The 18,571-nt window shown below is 40.5% G+C and overlaps 2 protein-coding genes across 2 annotated transcripts; both read right to left on the bottom strand.

The window, feature by feature from the left end:
* Window positions 1-5,352: 5,352 nt before the first annotated feature.
* On the bottom strand, window positions 5,353-9,309 carry LOC116263386 (actin). Its single transcript, XM_031643117.2, has 5 exons — window positions 9,152-9,309; window positions 7,384-7,458; window positions 6,873-7,266; window positions 5,946-6,559; window positions 5,353-5,632 (listed from the first exon to the last, which is right to left on the bottom strand). The coding sequence occupies exons 2-5, from the start codon at window positions 7,441-7,443 to the stop codon at window positions 5,567-5,569; spliced, it is 1,134 nt and encodes a 377-aa protein (XP_031498977.1). The 5' UTR covers window positions 7,444-7,458; window positions 9,152-9,309; the 3' UTR covers window positions 5,353-5,566.
* A 5,281-nt stretch (window positions 9,310-14,590) lies between these two features.
* On the bottom strand, window positions 14,591-18,205 carry LOC116263276 (actin-like). The gene is made up of 5 exons (XM_031642948.2): window positions 18,016-18,205; window positions 16,635-16,709; window positions 16,140-16,533; window positions 15,124-15,737; window positions 14,591-14,840 (listed from the first exon to the last, which is right to left on the bottom strand). Exons 2-5 carry the CDS (start codon window positions 16,692-16,694, stop codon window positions 14,775-14,777), a joined length of 1,134 nt encoding a protein of 377 aa, XP_031498808.1. The 5' UTR covers window positions 16,695-16,709; window positions 18,016-18,205; the 3' UTR covers window positions 14,591-14,774.
* Between the last annotated feature and the right edge of the window lie 366 nt (window positions 18,206-18,571).

The following is an 18,571-nucleotide window of genomic DNA, read 5'->3' as shown; positions in this document are numbered from 1 at the left end:
ATCCGTTTTTAAGCGGGGAGCGGTGGGTCGCTGTCGAAATGAGTGCCAAATTAAATGAAATGAAATGAAAAGCAAATGACGGCTCACCGTGATACGCTCCGAGGACCCAGGACGGACACGCTAGCCACATTTTCCGCTTTTTAAGCACGTTTAAGAAATAAATTGTTTTTTCTGACAAGCGGAAGCTGCTTGAAAAAGGGTTGAAGTTTTTTATTTTTTCCTTCGCCTGTGGGTTCAAAACTATTTCGGAATCGGAGTCGACTTGTGATCCATTCATCAACTAAAGCATTATAATACCATCATTTTCAATCCAAATAGATATCGTTCTATGAAATTAAACATTTATTTGCCTATATTTCTTATCTACTGAAAAATGAGGGAGTAAGAATATGGAAAATTAAGCATTTATAAATATGTTTTCCCTATAATCTTATTTATGTATTTGATTTTTACATCGAAAACCTTGCGAATTTACATTGTATTTTTCAAAATTTTGTAAGTGGGGTTTTCTAAAATTGTAAATGAATTAGATCCAATTTTATTATGAAATATGGACATCTGTTCAAGATGCAATAGGCAGTAAAGGTCAGATTTGGTATGAAGGTAGGAATTTGAATGAGAGATACCCAGTTATTGATTAGTTTACTACAGACTATTGTATCAACTATGGCAATATTTCTAAAATGTATCGGACCGTGACATATGATTTGAGATATAGCCCTTAACGTATCCTTTTTTTTTTATCAGATTCATAGAACAGTAACAATTACTGAACAACCCTTTGAAACAGTGATATATTTTTCTAGATCCACAATAACATTGACAGTGAAGGTAGACATAGATCCACGTTAGACCTTATTTCGATGATCCAAGTCCAAGATTGTAGGACAGATTTGGATTCAGTTTATGAATATATCCTTTTCACCTGAAGCCTACCTCCCAGTAAGGAATTCCACAATGGTTCGAAATTTTCAATTGGATCGCTCGAAAAGGCAAGGGAAAGGCTTTCTCTCTCTGGTCGGAAATTTGCTGAGTTTCTCTTAGAAAAAAGTCCAAACCAAACCGGCCAAGAACTTTCGGTGTTTGGAGTTTCCTTCTTTTCACGCCTTTTGCCAGAAAAAAGAAAAGGGGCATGATAAGAACTAAGAGCCCTGTTTGCATGTGACAACGAATTCTAAACGATTATATCCGCGCCCGCATTGACTTGAAGCCTTCAAGTTAATGAAACTCCAAATTCCAATCCGGGAGCGCACCACTTCTATTATAATGCCAAAGTAATGAAGATACTTTCCCCACAACCAAGGAACGAATGTCTGATAAATTATACAAATAAAACATAATAAAGAACTAAGTCAAGAATTGCGAACAAGATACGGATGGAGACGGGAATGTCGGTTGGATCCTTTTAGGGATGACAAGGTGATCCAGATCTCTTGTATTAAATGCATTTGCCGCCACTATAATCCACTCCACTTTTCATGGCTTGACTGCCCCTAATGAAACTCCCGTTTAAACGAGGTCGCAATCGCATGACAGACTCCGGAGTGAGTTGGGTGCACCAAAAAGAATGCCGGGAGTATGATATTTTGGTGATTTTTTAAACCAAAATGTCAATTTTTGGTCTTTTATCATTGCTTTTTTTTTTTGTCATTACAAAAAGATTTTTCTTTTCACATTATATATTTTGGTTGTTGACTGAGAGTGTCCAGCTCCCTGTTTGGATGGACTCATCAAAAGAATTTAGAAAGAAAAAAAAAAAAAAACAGGCAGAAAGAGAGAAGAGGGGAGAGAACAAATAACTCCGTTTGGAAACCACCAAATAACACCCCTCAATCCAATTCTCGATGTCATTAGGGAGAGGGGTAGAGATCATACCATGGTAGCAAGTCTATCTTAGTGATCATTTTGCATCAAGCCTGTTGCGTAGGGAAGGGAGTTAGGTAGGACTGGGCATTGGGCCAAGCCTGATCGGCCCCGACAAAGTCTGGCTCGGACAGGCTGAAAGCCCTTACTGACAGCCCAGACGTGATCGTCAACTGCATGGCCCAAGGCCTACCCAATTTGATTTGGTGGTTCTAAATAAATAATATATATATATATATATATATATATAATGAGAGAGAGGAAGAAGAAAAAGAAGAAGAATAAGTTTTACATACCTTAGCAAGAGCCCTGGCGGTCCCTCATGGTCTGCAGAGAAATAAAAAAAAATGAGTAACTACTTGTGACAGTCGCTCATGGCCCCCGGCATCTCGCCGAGAAAGACAATATGTAGACAAAGAGATAATAAAATAGAGAAAGGTAAAGAGATGATATTTAAATGTATGTATTGGGCTAAGTCGGACCCCCAATACCCAGCCTGGGTAGGCTTGGCCCAGCTCTTTTTAAAACAAGAAAAGAAAAGAAAAAAACCAGGCCATCCCACGGGCTAGAAACATGGCCCATTATGGGTTGGATACTCGCTTAGGCCCAGTGCCCACCCTTAGATTTAGGCAGCTGTTTTTTTTTTTATAATCGATCGATCGTTGAGAAAAAGAAGAAAAGACATGAATTAATATTAAATAAATAAAATGTCACGTCTTAATTTTCTCTCAACCACGTAAACTAAATCATGGCTGAAATGAAGTAAGCAACATGCTTTGAGGTAGCCTTAGGACAACATCATCAAGATCAAACAGAGTGAGATGGAGAAGACTTAATCCTGGGTCTTCAAATCGATACCTTCCACATTCTCCTCTCACCACTCCTGAAAGCTAATATAATATATCTACAATTCTTGTAGCTCGTTCACTTAATGCGTTGAAGTGATCAAATGACTTCAAAACTAAGTTTCCTTATGCTCACTTTATATTACCCTCCACGCCCGATACTACTAGACCGCATGTTTTGATATATCCAGATTAGCATATTTTATTATTCCTAAATTTTAGTTAATAAGAACACTTCTTCGCCCGATCTTTATTTCTAAATTACTGCAGAAGAACAGGCACCTCTTCGATACCGTTATGTAAAAGCTTATGAGTTCATCAAAAACGACTGAAAAAGCTTAACGTGTGTCAACTAATTTTTTGAAGGACAAGTTTTAACTCCGGTTGGTGTGGAAGAGATGCGTGAAGTGAAAGAGGGGGAAATGAATGGCTTGGAAATTATTGTATCGGCATAGGCAATGTGGTCCAGGGAAGCGTATCAAAAGCCGAGAAGTGAAATTAATTTCAAAGGGAATCCAAGAGGGCAAAGACAGATTCCCGTTTGAATTTGAATTTGAATTTGAATTTCAAAGGCTATGCACTCTTCTGCCTGATTCTTAACTGGGCTCCAAACATGATCCAATCAGATAGAGTTGACCTCGTCCAGAATTGATTCGAGCATGGTTCCAATAAAAATTTTATTCAAAGTATGTTATTTACAAGCAAAAACTGCATCAGGGTTGGATCCGACCCAGATCCACGGCAAATCAGACTTCAGAATTTAATTCAAATTCGAAATAGAGTCGGAACTGGTATATCCAAATCTGACCGGATTGCATGTGTGTATGTGCTTTTATAGTGATATGAACCCACATATAAATTAACGAATTTTGATTTTAGTTGTGTATGAGTGTATCTCGATTAGTCTTCCACTTTTCTTCCATTTGAGATTGAAAATGAAGCTGCCATGCAATGGATCAGGGTGCCTCTTACCCTGTCATTCTATTGTATGTATTAGCTAACATTTCTTGAAGGGAAAGGAAAAGGGATTCAAGGACATTAAGAAGAGAGAGAAATAATTCAGATGAATATAATAGGTGAGCCCAGCGACACGTCATTGCTCCTTCATTTATAACTGACGAATTATACACTTGAAAAGGACAAACTTGCTGGTCTTCATAAATGCCTATCATTCATAATCTCAAATCAACTATTGACCCGATATCCGTTACAACTTGGAAGCCCAAAAACGAAATCTAAATGACAGTAATATTGCACAAGCAGAAACAGATGAAATCACGACAGCTGCCCGACGCACTGAACAAAGGCATAGTCCCCAATGCGTACACTGCAGAGGATCCCATAATCATGCTTTTTACTGCACATCTGATGGAGAGAGAGAGAGAGAGACTTGATTCTTCAACATTTCAAAACCCAACAAGATGTTGGGGCAGATTATAGGCCGTGAAAAAAAAGGACAGTCATCCTTAGTTCAGCTGACAAACAAAAGAGATTGGAAAAAAAAAAAAAAAAGAACCATTGAAAGGAAAACACAGCCACCAGTCATCCTCGGTGATGCAAGATGGATACATCAAACAAAATACCATAGCCGAGCTTGCGAGTGTTGAGGGTTGCATTCCTGTATATGATATTGTCCCTGGTAATCCATATAGCACGCCAGGTGGTAAAGAGCCAACATCTAATTAGTAAGAGGGTGCTGGAGGAGGAGGAGACCTGATGGAGGGTGGTGGTGAGAAGTAGATGCGTCGAGCAGCAGAAGGTGTTGGAAGATTCCGGTGGAGAACCCTCTTAGTAACGGTGAAAGGTGGTGTAGATGAACTTGTATAAGCCGTCCTAGGAGGGGGAGGAGGAGCGTATGGATCGTGGTGGTGGTGGTGGTGACGACATGATGGTCGGTAGCACGGCGAAGCAGGACGAGAAAGGCCCCGGCGGAAAGAAAGGTAACCGCCCCGAGACCAAGCAGCAGAAGGAAGAAGATGCGTGGGGAAACCAGAACCCTTTTGTCCAAAGCTTCTTCGAGTCGAGAGTTTGTTTTTGCTTCAACGGTTGGAGCCAGCATCAAGTATTAACAAATGGGAACGCCACGACAAGGAGAAAGCCCAATTCGAGATTTCACGGCCATTCCATAATCAACCTTGTCCAGAATTAGATACTCTAGTCTTGGTTCCCGTCGTTCTGATTAAACTGTAGTGGAGCGAGGGCATGGGACGAGGATTCAGCAGCGGCAAGTTGTGGAAGGGATGGGACATTTCAGACGTCGATGTATAGTTCCTCAGTCACAGCGATGGGCGTGTCTTGGACAAATAGACTTTGCAATTGTCTTCAGATTTATTCCTTTTCTAAATTATTTCCCATCTTGAGCATTTTATATGCGTCACTGCTACTGTTCACCCTGATTTAAACCCGTGGGTTACCTTTGTCTGGTGTGACAGAAGAAAAGGATCATTCTATTCTTCCGTTTGTGTGCAGAGAGTGCCGCCGTTCACCTGGACTTAAAGCTGTTCCAGAGACTGCCTCTTTCGACAATAAGGAAAAAAAGATTCTTATTTATAAAGGCAGGAAGAAAGCATCCACGAGAAATAGAATCATTGGAAAAGGAGGCTGCTTAAAGTGTTGAGTATGGTTAAGGTTGAACAGCACAGGAGAAAACTACGAAAGAAAGTCCCTGCCACTCCCAAACTTAATAAAATTGTGCTACAAATATCGATCCCACCTAAACGAGGTTCCTGCCATTACATAATATATGAAAGGGCAAAAAGAAATTTAAACAAGGGATATAACAATTGAAAACAATTTCACAGCCAAACACTGACTCCACAAGCGAAAGAAAAATGTTACTGGAAATAGAAGAACCAGATCTAGAAGCATTTCCGGTGGACAATAGATGGGCCGGACTCATCGTACTCTGCCTTCGCTATCCACATCTGTTTCAACAAAAACGTAAGACAGTCATTCGTCTCTCCAGTAGCAAAATCATGGGGGTGAAAGAAAATTGTACAGAAACACAAGTATAGATTCCATTAAAAGACTTGGTGATTAAGAGCAATAACATTGCTTAAGCAAAATATTAGAACAGTAAGAAGCAGCGGTAAACTGCACTATATAAACATATAAACAAGCACAGAAATTGACAACATTAGAGGAACCAAAACAAAGATAAAAAAGAAAATCGCTTTCAAAGTAAGGCAAATGAGGTGTACTCATAATCTTAAAACAGGAACAGAGAGATGCCAGTACCTGCTGGAATGTGCTCAACGATGCCAAGATTGAACCTCCAATCCAGACACTATATTTCCTCTCAGGTGGTGCCACCACCTTGATCTTCATGCTGCTTGGAGCCAAGGCAGTGATCTCCTTGCTCATGCGGTCAGCAATGCCAGGGAACATGGTTGATCCACCACTGAGCACAATGTTTCCATACAGGTCCTTTCTGATATCAACATCACACTTCATTATGGAGTTGTACGTGGTCTCATGGATACCAGCAGCTTCCATGCCAATGAGAGATGGCTGGAACAGCACTTCTGGGCATCGGAAACGCTCAGCTCCAATTGTAATGACCTGTCCGTCAGGCAGCTCATAGCTCTTCTCAATGGCAGAACTGGTCTTAGCAGTCTCAAGCTCTTGCTCATAGTCAAGGGCAACATATGCAAGTTTTTCCTTCATGTCACGGACAATTTCCCGTTCAGCAGTTGTTGTGAATGAGTACCCTCTTTCAGTGAGGATCTTCATGAGCGCGTCAGTCAGATCCCTACCAGCAAGGTCAAGCCGGAGGATGGCATGAGGGAGAGCATAACCTTCATAGATGGGCACAGTGTGGCTGACTCCGTCGCCGGAATCCAACACAATACCTGAATGCCGAAAAAGAAAAACTTATCCATATGCTCAAATGGACCAATATCATCTACTAAAAGGTCCAAGATCCAATGCAAAAAACATTCTAATAATTTGCTGCAGTATACAAGTTTAAGAGGAACATAAAATGTGAGGAGCTTATCCACATGCAAAGATGGACCAATATCATCTGCTAAAAGGTCCAATCAAATGAAAAAAAATTCAAATAATTTTTTCCAATTTACATAGTTTAAGTAGCTAGACATCAGGGTGCAGATGCCTATGTGTAGGCATGCAAGAAAATTTAGTAAACCAAATCATTCTACTGACCTGTGGTACGTCCACTGGCATAAAGTGAGAGAACAGCTTGAATGGCCACATACATGGCAGGAACATTAAAAGTTTCAAACATGATCTGGGTCATCTTCTCCCTATTGGCTTTTGGGTTAAGTGGGGCCTCAGTTAGAAGAACAGGATGCTCCTCTGGGGCAACACGGAGCTCATTGTAGAAGGTATGATGCCAGATCTTCTCCATGTCATCCCAGTTGCTAACGATCCCATGCTCAATTGGGTACTTTAACGTGAGGATACCTCTTTTAGACTGGGCTTCATCACCAACATATGCATCTTTCTGCCCCATCCCAACCATAACACCAGTATGCCGAGGACGGCCAACAATACTTGGGAATACTGCCCTTGGAGCATCATCACCAGCAAACCCAGCCTGTTAACATTGAGTAAATATAAAAGTGCAGCAGAAAAAAAGGTTAACGCAACAGACAGTTTCACGAAATCAAGGGGAAAAAGTCATGTCCTAGGCTACTGACTACATCAGACATACCTTGACCATTCCAGTTCCATTATCACAAACGAGGGGCTGAATATCTTCAGTGTCGGCCATTTTCCTATATCAAACCTGCATTTTAAAGCAAACACATATGAAATCCATCATAGAGAGAAGGCAAGAATTTCAAGATTATCAAGGTCAGTTGAAAGTTTGAAACTATTAGGTTCATTGTAGTTAATGCTACTGCTGCAACAAGAGCATGAAGCAACAACACATTTTATTGCTCTATGGGACAGAAAAGGCAGTGCCAATCACCATAGTCTGAGAATAGCTGAGAATTGTGCCAGTCTTGTTGCAATAAATCAAACCAAAATGATTTAACAGAAATAAGTGCAGGAATGCCACCAACATCTATGTTGCTTTATATTATAAACAAAATATCTCCAGAATGTTATTTCATTAACCAAATTATCACTCACTTTGAAAAGATAAAGTTCAAAACAAAGCCACATATTAAAAATTCATGATTTTTCAACAATGACAAATGAGAATACCATCATGCTTCCTCATGAAACAACTCTCTGAAGATAAAACTTTCAACCACTTGAGAGCATGCAACATCATTCAAGTTACAGAGCACACATCCCACGTACACACTCACACCCACTTGCCTCATTTGCTATGAGAAGTACAAAATCTCGAAAAGTATTGTGTATCTAACAACCGATGGAAACAGAAAATCCAAACCAAAAGAAAAGGAAAACTAGCTACTAACCATAACCTTCCAACGAAAGGAAAGATGACACTTTTAACATTTCCATCTGTTTGGATGATATAAACATTACACGAACAAGATATCCATCAGTTTCTCAGAATTTTAGTGAATGCTACAGAACTCATATTTGACAACACAAATTCTAAATTAAATTTTTCGTATATGTTTTCCTTTCCCATTTTTATATTTCTGACAGGAAGAAAACTCCTTGAAACATGCATCCATCATCGAAGTTAATCGGGAAAAGGAAAGTGTTTCCGTATGCACCTACTTGCCTGGAGAGACAAGAAGCGCAATGTATGACAGAACAGAATGTGATGCGTACGCACGTTGACTTCATTATTCATGCAGCTACCTCTTTGCCAAAGCATACGAATAGAACAGAAAGAGATAGCATGTCACATTCAGCAGCGACTTCTAAAACAAGAAGCATCTAAAGTAGCGTGTACGTGTCTGTGTGTGAGAGTGAGTTGTACAGTTGGATTAAAGTTCGCTTCCAACTTCCAAGCATTAAACCACGCACTGTCAGAAAAAATCAAGAACATGAAATCTGTTAACAAAATGGGCACATTAGTACGTAAATTCTTCAGCAACAAAAGAACATTAAAAGAAATGGCAGCCTTCTTCTAGATCTGTAAAAGCAAATCTATTGAAAGCGCGAGTCCTTAGTCGGGGCATAAAACGATCAGCAAGCAACAGAATTGAACTGACAAAGAATGAACGCTAGCTAATTCAAATAAAAAAACTATCAAATACAGATCGTCAAATGACCTCGCACAGGAAAACCACAAAGTACTAATGATAAAAACAAAACGCAGATTAAAGGTCGAGCACACGCATCAATAAAGCCCCAGATCTGGACCAGAAACCAAAAACAGGCTGCGAGAATCAGGATGGGGGAATGTTACAGCCCATCGAGTGAGGAAAAGCCAGATCTCAGCCGAGAAGGAGAACCTATACCAAATCGATCGACATAACAAACAACAGAAACAGGAAACTCGTCGAAGAAACAGATACACACTTCTTGGAAAGGGAGGAAGAGGGTACCTTGGACTGGAATAGTGTCAGGGTGAAGCAGGCAGCCCTCTTCTCCTTCTTCTCCCTCTTCTTCTTCCTATGTCTCCGCCAGGAAGGGAAGGGGGAGAGAAGAAATGGAAGGGATCGAGGCGGGGGAACTAAAGCGTAAGGCTTGGAGGCATCCGTCTTTAAGCGGGGGGGCGGAGGGCCTGCGGACGAAATGGGTGCCAAATTAAATGAAATGAAAGGCGAGTGCCCGGTCACCGTGATTCGTTCCCATGACCGAAGCCGGACACGTCAAGCCCTCCCTAATTTTCTCTTCTTTTTTTTCTTAAGCACTTTGGTCTATAATAAAAGCAAAAGCATGCTAAATTAAACTCATAGTAGCCTTGGCTTTACTCATAGATTGGCGGACTAACTTTCTCTATTTAAAACATTTTTCACTCATTTTCTACGATCTACTTTTTGTGTATGATTTTACATCTAAAAGTTTGTGAATATAAATCATATCTTTTTATGTGTAAATAAGATTATATAAAAATTTCCAAATGAGTTAGTTCGAAATATATCATGAAATAGAAAGATTTCTCTCATAAAATTATGTAAAAAAGTAAAGGGAGAATTTTGACTCATCACCCGAATTTTTTGACTCTCAAATGGTAATGAGATAAATGGATGGAGCTGAGACTTGAAACCAATAAATGCATAGCAAGTATAAAGTGCATTTTCTTATTGAACTTTTCTAAGAAATACCAAACGATCGCTAGTTTACTTATTAGTTTCATTTTGGACTGGTGTGGGAAAGTAACAATTTCATTGCAGCTTTAAGAAAAACTAATAAAATTTCTTGGCTGACTTTGTTTAGGAAGAAATGGTAGAGCCTCGTTCAAAATCAAAATTAATTTCTCTTTAAAGCCGTTAACTTCAATAATTTACTTTCCTTGTTTCCCTTAGTTTTCCCCGCAGAACAGGCTGATATAGAATCGGATATGAGCAGAACTCCAATATATCCAAAATTGAGTGTGAAGAAGAACTTGCATTTAGTGTGAAGTTGCATCCGGGCCCGAAAAAGATCCAACATACTACAGTTGACTTCGAATCCAAAATACATGTTCTGATTTCTAAAAAGGGTAGCTACTTTTGCCTGTAAAAATCACTTTGCATTTGTATATATTTGCAGGTCCACATAAGAGCCAACTGTGAACATGGACATGGATCCAAGTGGTTCACAAATGAATTACATGTCCAAATCCAAATGCATATTTAGTTCTCACTTTCATGATCCAAATCTAAGATTATAAAACAGATTTTTGGATCCGGTTTCCGAATACATCCTTTTCACTGGCAGCCTAGGAATTCCACGCTGGTTCGAATCTTTCAATTGGGTTCACCCGAAAAAGCAAGGGAAAGGCATTCTTTGGTTGGAAATTTGCTTTGCTTTCTCGCAAAGGTGTTCAATCCAAACCGTCCATGGACTTTCGGCGTGTTCAGTTTCTTTTTTCATGCTTGTTGACAGAAAAAAAGCATTATAAGAACTTAGAACACTGTTTGGATGTAGCAACATATTCTAAATTAATATGATCTGCGTTGGTTGGCGTCGACTAAAAAGCCATCAAATTAAAGAAAGTCTAAATTCCAATCTGGAAGCACGACACTAGTATAAAAAAAAAACAGCAGAGATGCTTTTCCCATGCATCTCCTAAATCAAGAAGCTTGAACTTGGAAAGGAAAAGTTGCAGGAAAAAATTCATATAAAAAAGATATGGATCAAAAAATAGCAATGTGAGTTGGATCCTTTTAGGCATGATAGGATGATCCGAATCTGTCATATTAAATGCTTTAGCTGCGGCAAATTAGGGAAGGAAATGAACCCACCCTTTTATAGCTTGTCTCTGTTAATGCAAAGGTCGTTCACACCCATGCTACCCATCAAAGGAAAAAACGAAAAAGCGTACCAAATCAATGTAGGTTTGAGATCATCATTTGTCATTCAGCAACTTAGAATCACTCAGTCATTTAATTTGAGTTATATGATCTAACATGATGGAGGCTTAAGAGAAAAACAAGGAGAAAACTTTGATGGCCATTTACATCTAGTAAATGGTTCACACATTTTTCTCTTTGTTTCTATGTATCTTCTTCAATGGGCAATCCTAATTAGATGGTTTAGCGACTTTAGATAAGTAGAGTCATCATTTACTCATACACGCATGCGCACACACAACCTGTGTGTATGTGTGTGTGATTCTTAGATTTCCATCCCTCTGACCTCTCACAACACAACTTGTGAGGGATGGTCAGAAGATTTCATCTTTTTTACATATAAAATATAAAAGAATAAAGTGGGTCTTCAGGTAACAAAGGTTTGGCCTACTAGTTAGTTGTGGTTGGTTGTCCAGATCCCATACTTTTCAGCCGCTCTTTCCAGCCTATAGTCATCTGCTTTCAGACTGTGTTCATAAACGTTGGTTTTGCCGTGCAGCTGGGTAAAACCTAGCCGCTTCATCTGGATTCAAAGAACAAGAGGCACTGACATGAGGAATCAGAGAAGACTGGGCAGAGACAGATTTTGTTTGAACTCTTATTTGAAAAACTATGCTTCTGCCCCAGTCTGAATTGGGCTCTAAACATTATCCAATCAGGTAGAGATAAGCGGTCCAAAATTCATCGGCAACAAGGACTGCAACGAGGTTGGAGTTGACCCGATTCATAGAAATTCCATCTTATTGTTCCTTTATTTATAAATGAGAAATTATGAAGTTGACAAAGCTAAGTATCTCTGGTCTTCATAAACTCCTATATTTCATAAACGGAAACAAGTATCGCAACGATATCCATTACACTAATAAGTAAGCACGACAAAAAAATCTAAAGTGGTATGTTCATCTCGTTGAAACAGATGAAATTATTACAGCTGCTAGTGCTCCAGCACTGAAGCAGAAGCATATGCACTAATGCGTAACATTGCAGAAGATTCCATATTCATACTTTTAGTTTTTACTGCACAGCTGTTCTAGAGAGAGACAGAGAGGGAGAGAGCTGTAATCAGTACGACGGTGGTGGTGGTGATGGAGAAGACCTAACAGGAGGTGGTGGTGAGAAGTAAATGTGACCAGCTGCAAAAGGTGTAGGAGTTGGAAGATACCGGCGGAGAACCCTCTTAGCAACGGTGAAGGGTGGCAATGGTGAACTCGTATACGCCGTCTTAGGAGGAGGAGAAGGAGCGTATGGATCATGATGGAAGTCACGGTAACGACATGGTGGTCGGTAGCACGGCGGACCAGAAAGGCCGGCGGCCGGAAAAGTGAGTGCCCATAGGGCGAGCAGCAGCAGGCAAACGGAGCGCAGGGAAACCAGAAACATTTTGTCCAAGGCTTCAGAATTTGTTCTGCTTCAGAACTGTTTTGAGCCAACGTCAAGTTTTTATAGACAATTAATGGGAACGCCGCGACTTGGAGTTGGCGACTGGAAATCAGAGGATCACAGCCATTCCTTGGTCAACTTCCGCAGAAAGATACACGCTTCTCGGTTCTCTCTGAATGTGGTGATGTGAGGGCACGGGGACAAGATGATTCGGTAGCGGACAGTTGTGAAAGCGATCAGAAGTTTCAGATCGAGTTGTTTAGTGCTTCAGTCGTAGCGATAGTCATGTGTTGGTCAAAGGGACCCGTCCACAGCTTGCTTTCCCATTCATTCTTCCTTCCTAAATTCTTTCTCCTTTATGTTAGGACGCCCCCTCTAGTGTTCACCTTGACTTAAACCCGTAGGTTACCTTGGTCTGCTGAGTCAAAACAAATTAAAGAATAATTTTGCTCTTCCGTTTGTGCGCATTGGATGATCTGTTCACATCACTTCTTTGAGTTCGTAGGCTTGACTCGTTTCATAGAAAAATCGAGTAGCTGGACTAGCGGCGTAGCTGTAAGTTAGACTTCACGCCTGCAAGTTGGAGGTTAAAAGCTCCAATACCAAGGCTTGCATCCCTCAGACATAATAGCCGCTGCAAATAAAATAAAACTAAAAGAAAAGAGCGACCATCATCTAACATATTCCATGTATACGCATCTTTCAAGCATATCGGCGTCATCTCAAGCAGTGGGGAAGCCACGGAGTTGCAGCAGGATAAAAAGAAGACCATTGTTTGAAACAGACAGAAGAGACGATAGCATAAATGCAGTTCATCCCAATTCCCCTGGAAATAATCCAATTTTGTAGATCTCGATCAGTTCGACCCAGTACTGCCGTATCATTATATATATAAAGATAAGCAACACTCTGATAATCGAGATCGAGTGCCACAATCCCAAGTACCAAAACGATTAGAAATGCCACAAGTGATCTCTGCTTTAGAAGTTCCAGGAGCTTGACAAGCAATTGATCTCACTTCATTCGTACTATCATGCTGTCAGATCACCAAGCCCGAAACGATGGAGATGGATTTTCGTCGAAAAAGGTAAAAGCAATCATAAAGCATGAAAACTGGTCCTGCGAAGGCTGGCTTGTACGATAAGGAGGATCCAAGGCAACCCCAACCACGTTTATCGAGTAAGCTCTAGCCGTCCTCTAGTGCAGCACTGAAAAGTGAAAACGAAAGATCCACAGCACTTTGGCAGCAACTATGAGCAATGAACAACCATACGATATCATCCAATACATTTTTCGGCACTAAAAACAGCCTCAGGTCTGTGCATGCCAGAGATTCCTGACACCCACGACTTGATCACACTAGTCTTCCCCTATACAGCAATAATAGAAAAGAGAAAATTCACAATCATAGAGATCGAGTGGCCTGAAACAAAAATTTGTAACCCACAGTTGCTGACTTGAAAATTCGGTCCCGACAATGCTGGGCCTCGAAACACAGCGGGCAAGGACAAACACCAGATATGATGGTGATGGCACAACGCTAAACACCAGTTTTGAAAGTCCAAGCTGTTACCATGCGCTTATTTGGGAAGTAATAAACGGATGCGTTTCCATGGACTACTAATTAAGAGGGAAATGAGAAAGAGGAAAAAGAAAGCTACTGAATTAATGGAAAAGCCTAACAGTGCAAGTGGCGAATGCAACAAATAGCGATGCTTACAAAGGGTTATTTTACACTGCATACGAAAGCCACCTAAGGATGACAAAAGCCAACGCAGCAGCTTTTTCCAGTCATACTCAACAGCCTGACCACGTGAAATGCCAGGAATGCATCAAACCCTTTGAAAAGAAATTCACATAACAACGACAACATAGGGACCAAGAACTTTGCAAAAAACAACCACCGACCTTTCTGCTTTTCCAGACCCTGCCTCGATGAACAATAAAGAAGAAGATTCTTTCTCATCGAGACAGGAAGGGCATGCAAGAGAAACAGTACAGAGGGGAACGGAGAGACTGCAGGACTTTTAATGTTCAACATGGCTTCCTTTAGGTTGAACAGAAATGAAAGAGAACTATGGCAACAACTCTTTGTCACGCGCAAACTGAATAAGACTAGCTAAAGATATGCAATCCAACCTACACTTGAGAGTTCATGCTATTATATAACATATAGAGAGGGAGAACAAATTTCAGCTTGGGATATAACAAATGGAGATGATTTCACAACGAAACATCCGACTCCACAAACGCTACTGGAACTCAAATCAAAAAGCTCAGACAACCAGACCTAGAAGCATTTCCGGTGGACAATGGACGGGCCGGATTCGTCATACTCTGCCTTTGATATCCACATCTGGTTGATCACATAGAAAAGCAAAACAGTTATTCTTCTTTTACAAAGCTCTTGGTGGTGAAAGATGACAGATCAGAAACACAAGTTTCAAATTCAACTAAAAGACATGGTGATTAACAGGATGAACATGGTTTTGAATGAAATAGTAGAAAAGCAAGTAGTGCCAAGTCCTAAATTCAGAATATTGTGAGAAAAGGAAAAAAGATATCGCCAGAAAAAGAAACACCCTCGAGCTAAGATGGATGTGTTCATAGTAATAACCATAAGGGAGAGAAGCTAGCACCTGTTGGAATGTGCTCAACGATGCCAAGATTGAGCCTCCAATCCAGACACTGTATTTCCTTTCAGGCGGTGCCACCACCTTGATCTTCATGCTGCTGGGAGCTAAGGCAGTGATCTCCTTGCTCATACGGTCAGCAATGCCAGGGAACATGGTTGATCCACCACTAAGCACAATGTTTCCATACAAGTCCTTCCTAATATCAACATCGCACTTCATGATGGAGTTGTATGTGGTCTCATGGATGCCAGCAGCTTCCATACCAATGAGAGATGGCTGGAACAGCACTTCTGGACATCGGAAACGCTCAGCTCCAATTGTAATGACTTGTCCATCGGGCAGCTCATAGCTCTTCTCAATGGAAGAACTGGTCTTAGCAGTCTCAAGCTCTTGCTCAAAGTCAAGGGCAACATAAGCAAGCTTCTCCTTCATGTCACGGACAATTTCCCGTTCAGCAGTTGTTGTGAAGGAATATCCTCTTTCAGTGAGAATCTTCATGAGTGCATCAGTCAGATCCCTACCAGCAAGGTCAAGCCGGAGGATGGCATGAGGAAGAGCATAACCTTCATAGATAGGCACTGTGTGGCTGACTCCATCACCGGAATCCAATACGATACCTGAAAGCCAAAAAATGACAGCAAGTATGAGAATTCATCTCCATAAACATATGGACCAATTCATCTGCAAAAGGGCCAAATATTCATACAAAAAAGATTACGAAAGGCAACATAATTCAGTAATTACAAAAAGAATAGGAAAGGTAACATAATTTTCTTGGAGCATGTCTCAGTTCATGACCAAAAGTTGTTCTCACTACAGTAATATTACGAGTCCTTGAACATACTTCATAGCATATGCATTATACAAACTTGATTGCCTGATGTGCTTGCACAGAGCATAAGTCCCAATGAATCAAATAACATGCTGATGGCTTATGTAAGTTAAATAATTAAAATTCACGTTCGCATGTTTGTGTCGGCATCTAAACAAGCGTATATGAATTAAAGAAGTTTCCTTACCTGTGGTACGTCCACTGGCATAAAGAGAGAGAACGGCCTGAATGGCCACATACATGGCAGGAACATTAAACGTTTCAAACATGATCTGTGTCATCTTCTCCCTGTTGGCTTTTGGGTTCAGTGGAGCTTCAGTAAGAAGAACAGGGTGCTCCTCTGGGGCAACACGGAGCTCATTGTAGAAGGTGTGATGCCAGATCTTCTCCATGTCATCCCAGTTGCTAACAATCCCATGCTCAATTGGGTACTTTAAGGTGAGGATACCTCTTTTGGACTGGGCTTCATCACCAACATATGCATCCTTTTGTCCCATTCCAACCATAACACCTGTATGTCGAGGCCGGCCAACAATACTTGGGAAGACTGCCCTTGGAGCATCATCGCCAGCAAAACCAGCCTGTTGCAACGAACAGATGTAAGATTACAGTAGATGAAAGAAATAGAGAATAGATTTTACTATCTAAAAGAAATCAAGGGGGAAACATGAAGCAAACATACCTTCACCATTCCAGTTCCATTATCACAAACGAGGGGCTGGATATCTTCGGAGTCAGCCATTTATCTATATTAAACCTGCATTACGAATCAACTAAAATGTGATATCCATGATTGAGGGCACACAAGAAGCTCCAGAGTGTTAACATAAATTGCAACGATATGCAGGTGTATTGTGGCTAAATGCTACCAGTGGTGCAAAGACATGAAGCAAGACCTCTTTGTTCTATGCAACAGAAAAGCATGCCAGAAACCATAATTTGGGTTAGCTGAAGGACACAATGGTTATGTAAACCAAATAAAAGTTCAGATCTGCAACACAAACGCTTAAAAACCTTACCTTTACATAAAAGTAGCCATGCCACCCACGGCCCTGATACATTACATTATTAAGAAATGTCTCTATAATAGGTGAATAACGTTTGCTGGACCAACCCTAGAATTATACTATTGACTTTCAAAGACAAAATTCAATAAAAATAAACGCAGCTAGTGAGGTAAAACTGAGGGCGAGTCAATTTCAGGTTCAAAAGAGAAATGCAACAGTTTGAAGCGGAGAGACCTTTTGACAGTGAAAATATTGGTCATCAATGCTTCCACGTCAAATAACTGTGTTAAGGAAAAATATGTAATGCACTTTTAGGAAAATATGAAGCAGAAAACTATTTATTGTGGTATGAGGTTTTGATATAAGAGAACAAAAAAATTTGAAACCGTGAACATAGTAATAAGAATTATGTTGCTTTAAGAACGGTTTAGATAATCTGGGTTTGAAAGTCCTCTTCCAAGCATCGGCCAAGTACCAATTGGAAGATACAAAAGATGAATTATACCACCAAAACCCTGTGCGCATATACGCAATATCTTCAGTACGTTAAAATTAAAAGAAGAAATGATCCTCTTCCAGGTTCGCCAAATCAAATCCACAAAAAGCTGGGTTCCACAGAAATAGCATAAAACCATCAGTAAGCAAAAGAATTGAAAAGCCAATGAAGGAACACCAGCTAATTCACCTGACCTAAAAGAATCAAAAAAAGGTGCGGCAATGCACAGAATTACGACAGGCACAAGGTTCAATGGAAATTCATCAAATAAAGATCAAGACACAATGTGCCACACTGCCACCAACAACCACAAACATTAGAAAGAAAACCAAAGCAGAGACCAAAGATCTGAGCAAGCTCGCAGAGAACCCCCAGATCTGGACCAAACACAACATAACAATTAATCTGCCCTAATAACAGGCGATCGGGCAACGTCGCGGCCATTTAAATGAGAAAACAACAGATCTCAAGCAAGAAATGGGAGCTACAACAATCAATTTAAACAACAAGCCAAATAAATCGAAGAACCAGAGAGACATCCGCTGGAAGCGAAAGAGTACCTCGTACAAAGATACAGCTGAAGCAGAGGGCCCTCTTCTTCTTCCTCTCGCTTCTTCTTCCTATGTCTCCCGCGAGAAGGGAAAGGGGAGGGAAGAAACGAAAGTCGAGCGAGAGGAGGGAACAAAAGCCAAAGCGGGAGGGTTGGATGGATCCGTTTTTCAAGGGTAGGGAGCGGGTGGTCGAAAGAAAACGGGGATGAAATGCGTCCCAAGTTAATTTGAAACCTGATACGTTCCCTGAAATTGAAAATGTTACGAAAAGCTCCCCCAATTTTAGCGGTATAACAAGAAGAGGCTTCTTTTTTTTTTCTTTTTCTTGAGAGCGACTTAGATGTTAGGACATTCCACCGGCGACTTAGGTGTCAATGCCAACCGATTGCTTTCATGAGTGATACCCCAACTACCTGATGCCATGCTACTAAAATCTTACTTTCACTGACTTGAAAAACATAAAACTTTAGCTTCAAGTTTTCCTAACTTTATATTTTTGCTCCTCTTGTTCACTTCACTTTGGACATTTATTGACTTTAGTATGAAACTTTAAATTTGCATGTTG

This window comes from Nymphaea colorata, chromosome 10 (assembly GCF_008831285.2).
Source record: "Nymphaea colorata isolate Beijing-Zhang1983 chromosome 10, ASM883128v2, whole genome shotgun sequence".
Lineage (NCBI taxonomy): Eukaryota > Viridiplantae > Streptophyta > Magnoliopsida > Nymphaeales > Nymphaeaceae > Nymphaea > Nymphaea colorata.
Note: the sequence above shows the minus strand (reverse complement) of the source record. Positions and strands in the feature narration are given on the sequence as shown.

What these genes read in the sequence shown, in the direction of transcription:
- LOC116263386 (XM_031643117.2), bottom strand. Translation starts at nt 7,443, where the DNA reads ATGGCCGACACTGAAGATATTCAGCCCCTCGTTTGTGATAATGGAACT. An exon ending in ATGGAACTGGAATGGTCAAG is followed by an intron (nt 7,267 to 7,383) that starts GTATGTCTGATG and finishes CAATGTTAACAG; the next exon opens with GCTGGGTTTGCTGGTGATGA. An exon ending in TGCCAGTGGACGTACCACAG is followed by an intron (nt 6,560 to 6,872) that starts GTCAGTAGAATG and finishes TTCGGCATTCAG; the next exon opens with GTATTGTGTTGGATTCCGGC.
- LOC116263276 (XM_031642948.2), bottom strand. Translation starts at nt 16,694, where the DNA reads ATGGCTGACTCCGAAGATATCCAGCCCCTCGTTTGTGATAATGGAACT. An exon ending in ATGGAACTGGAATGGTGAAG is followed by an intron (nt 16,534 to 16,634) that starts GTATGTTTGCTT and finishes TCGTTGCAACAG; the next exon opens with GCTGGTTTTGCTGGCGATGA. An exon ending in CGTTGAGCACATTCCAACAG is followed by an intron (nt 14,841 to 15,123) that starts GTGCTAGCTTCT and finishes GTGATCAACCAG; the next exon opens with ATGTGGATATCAAAGGCAGA.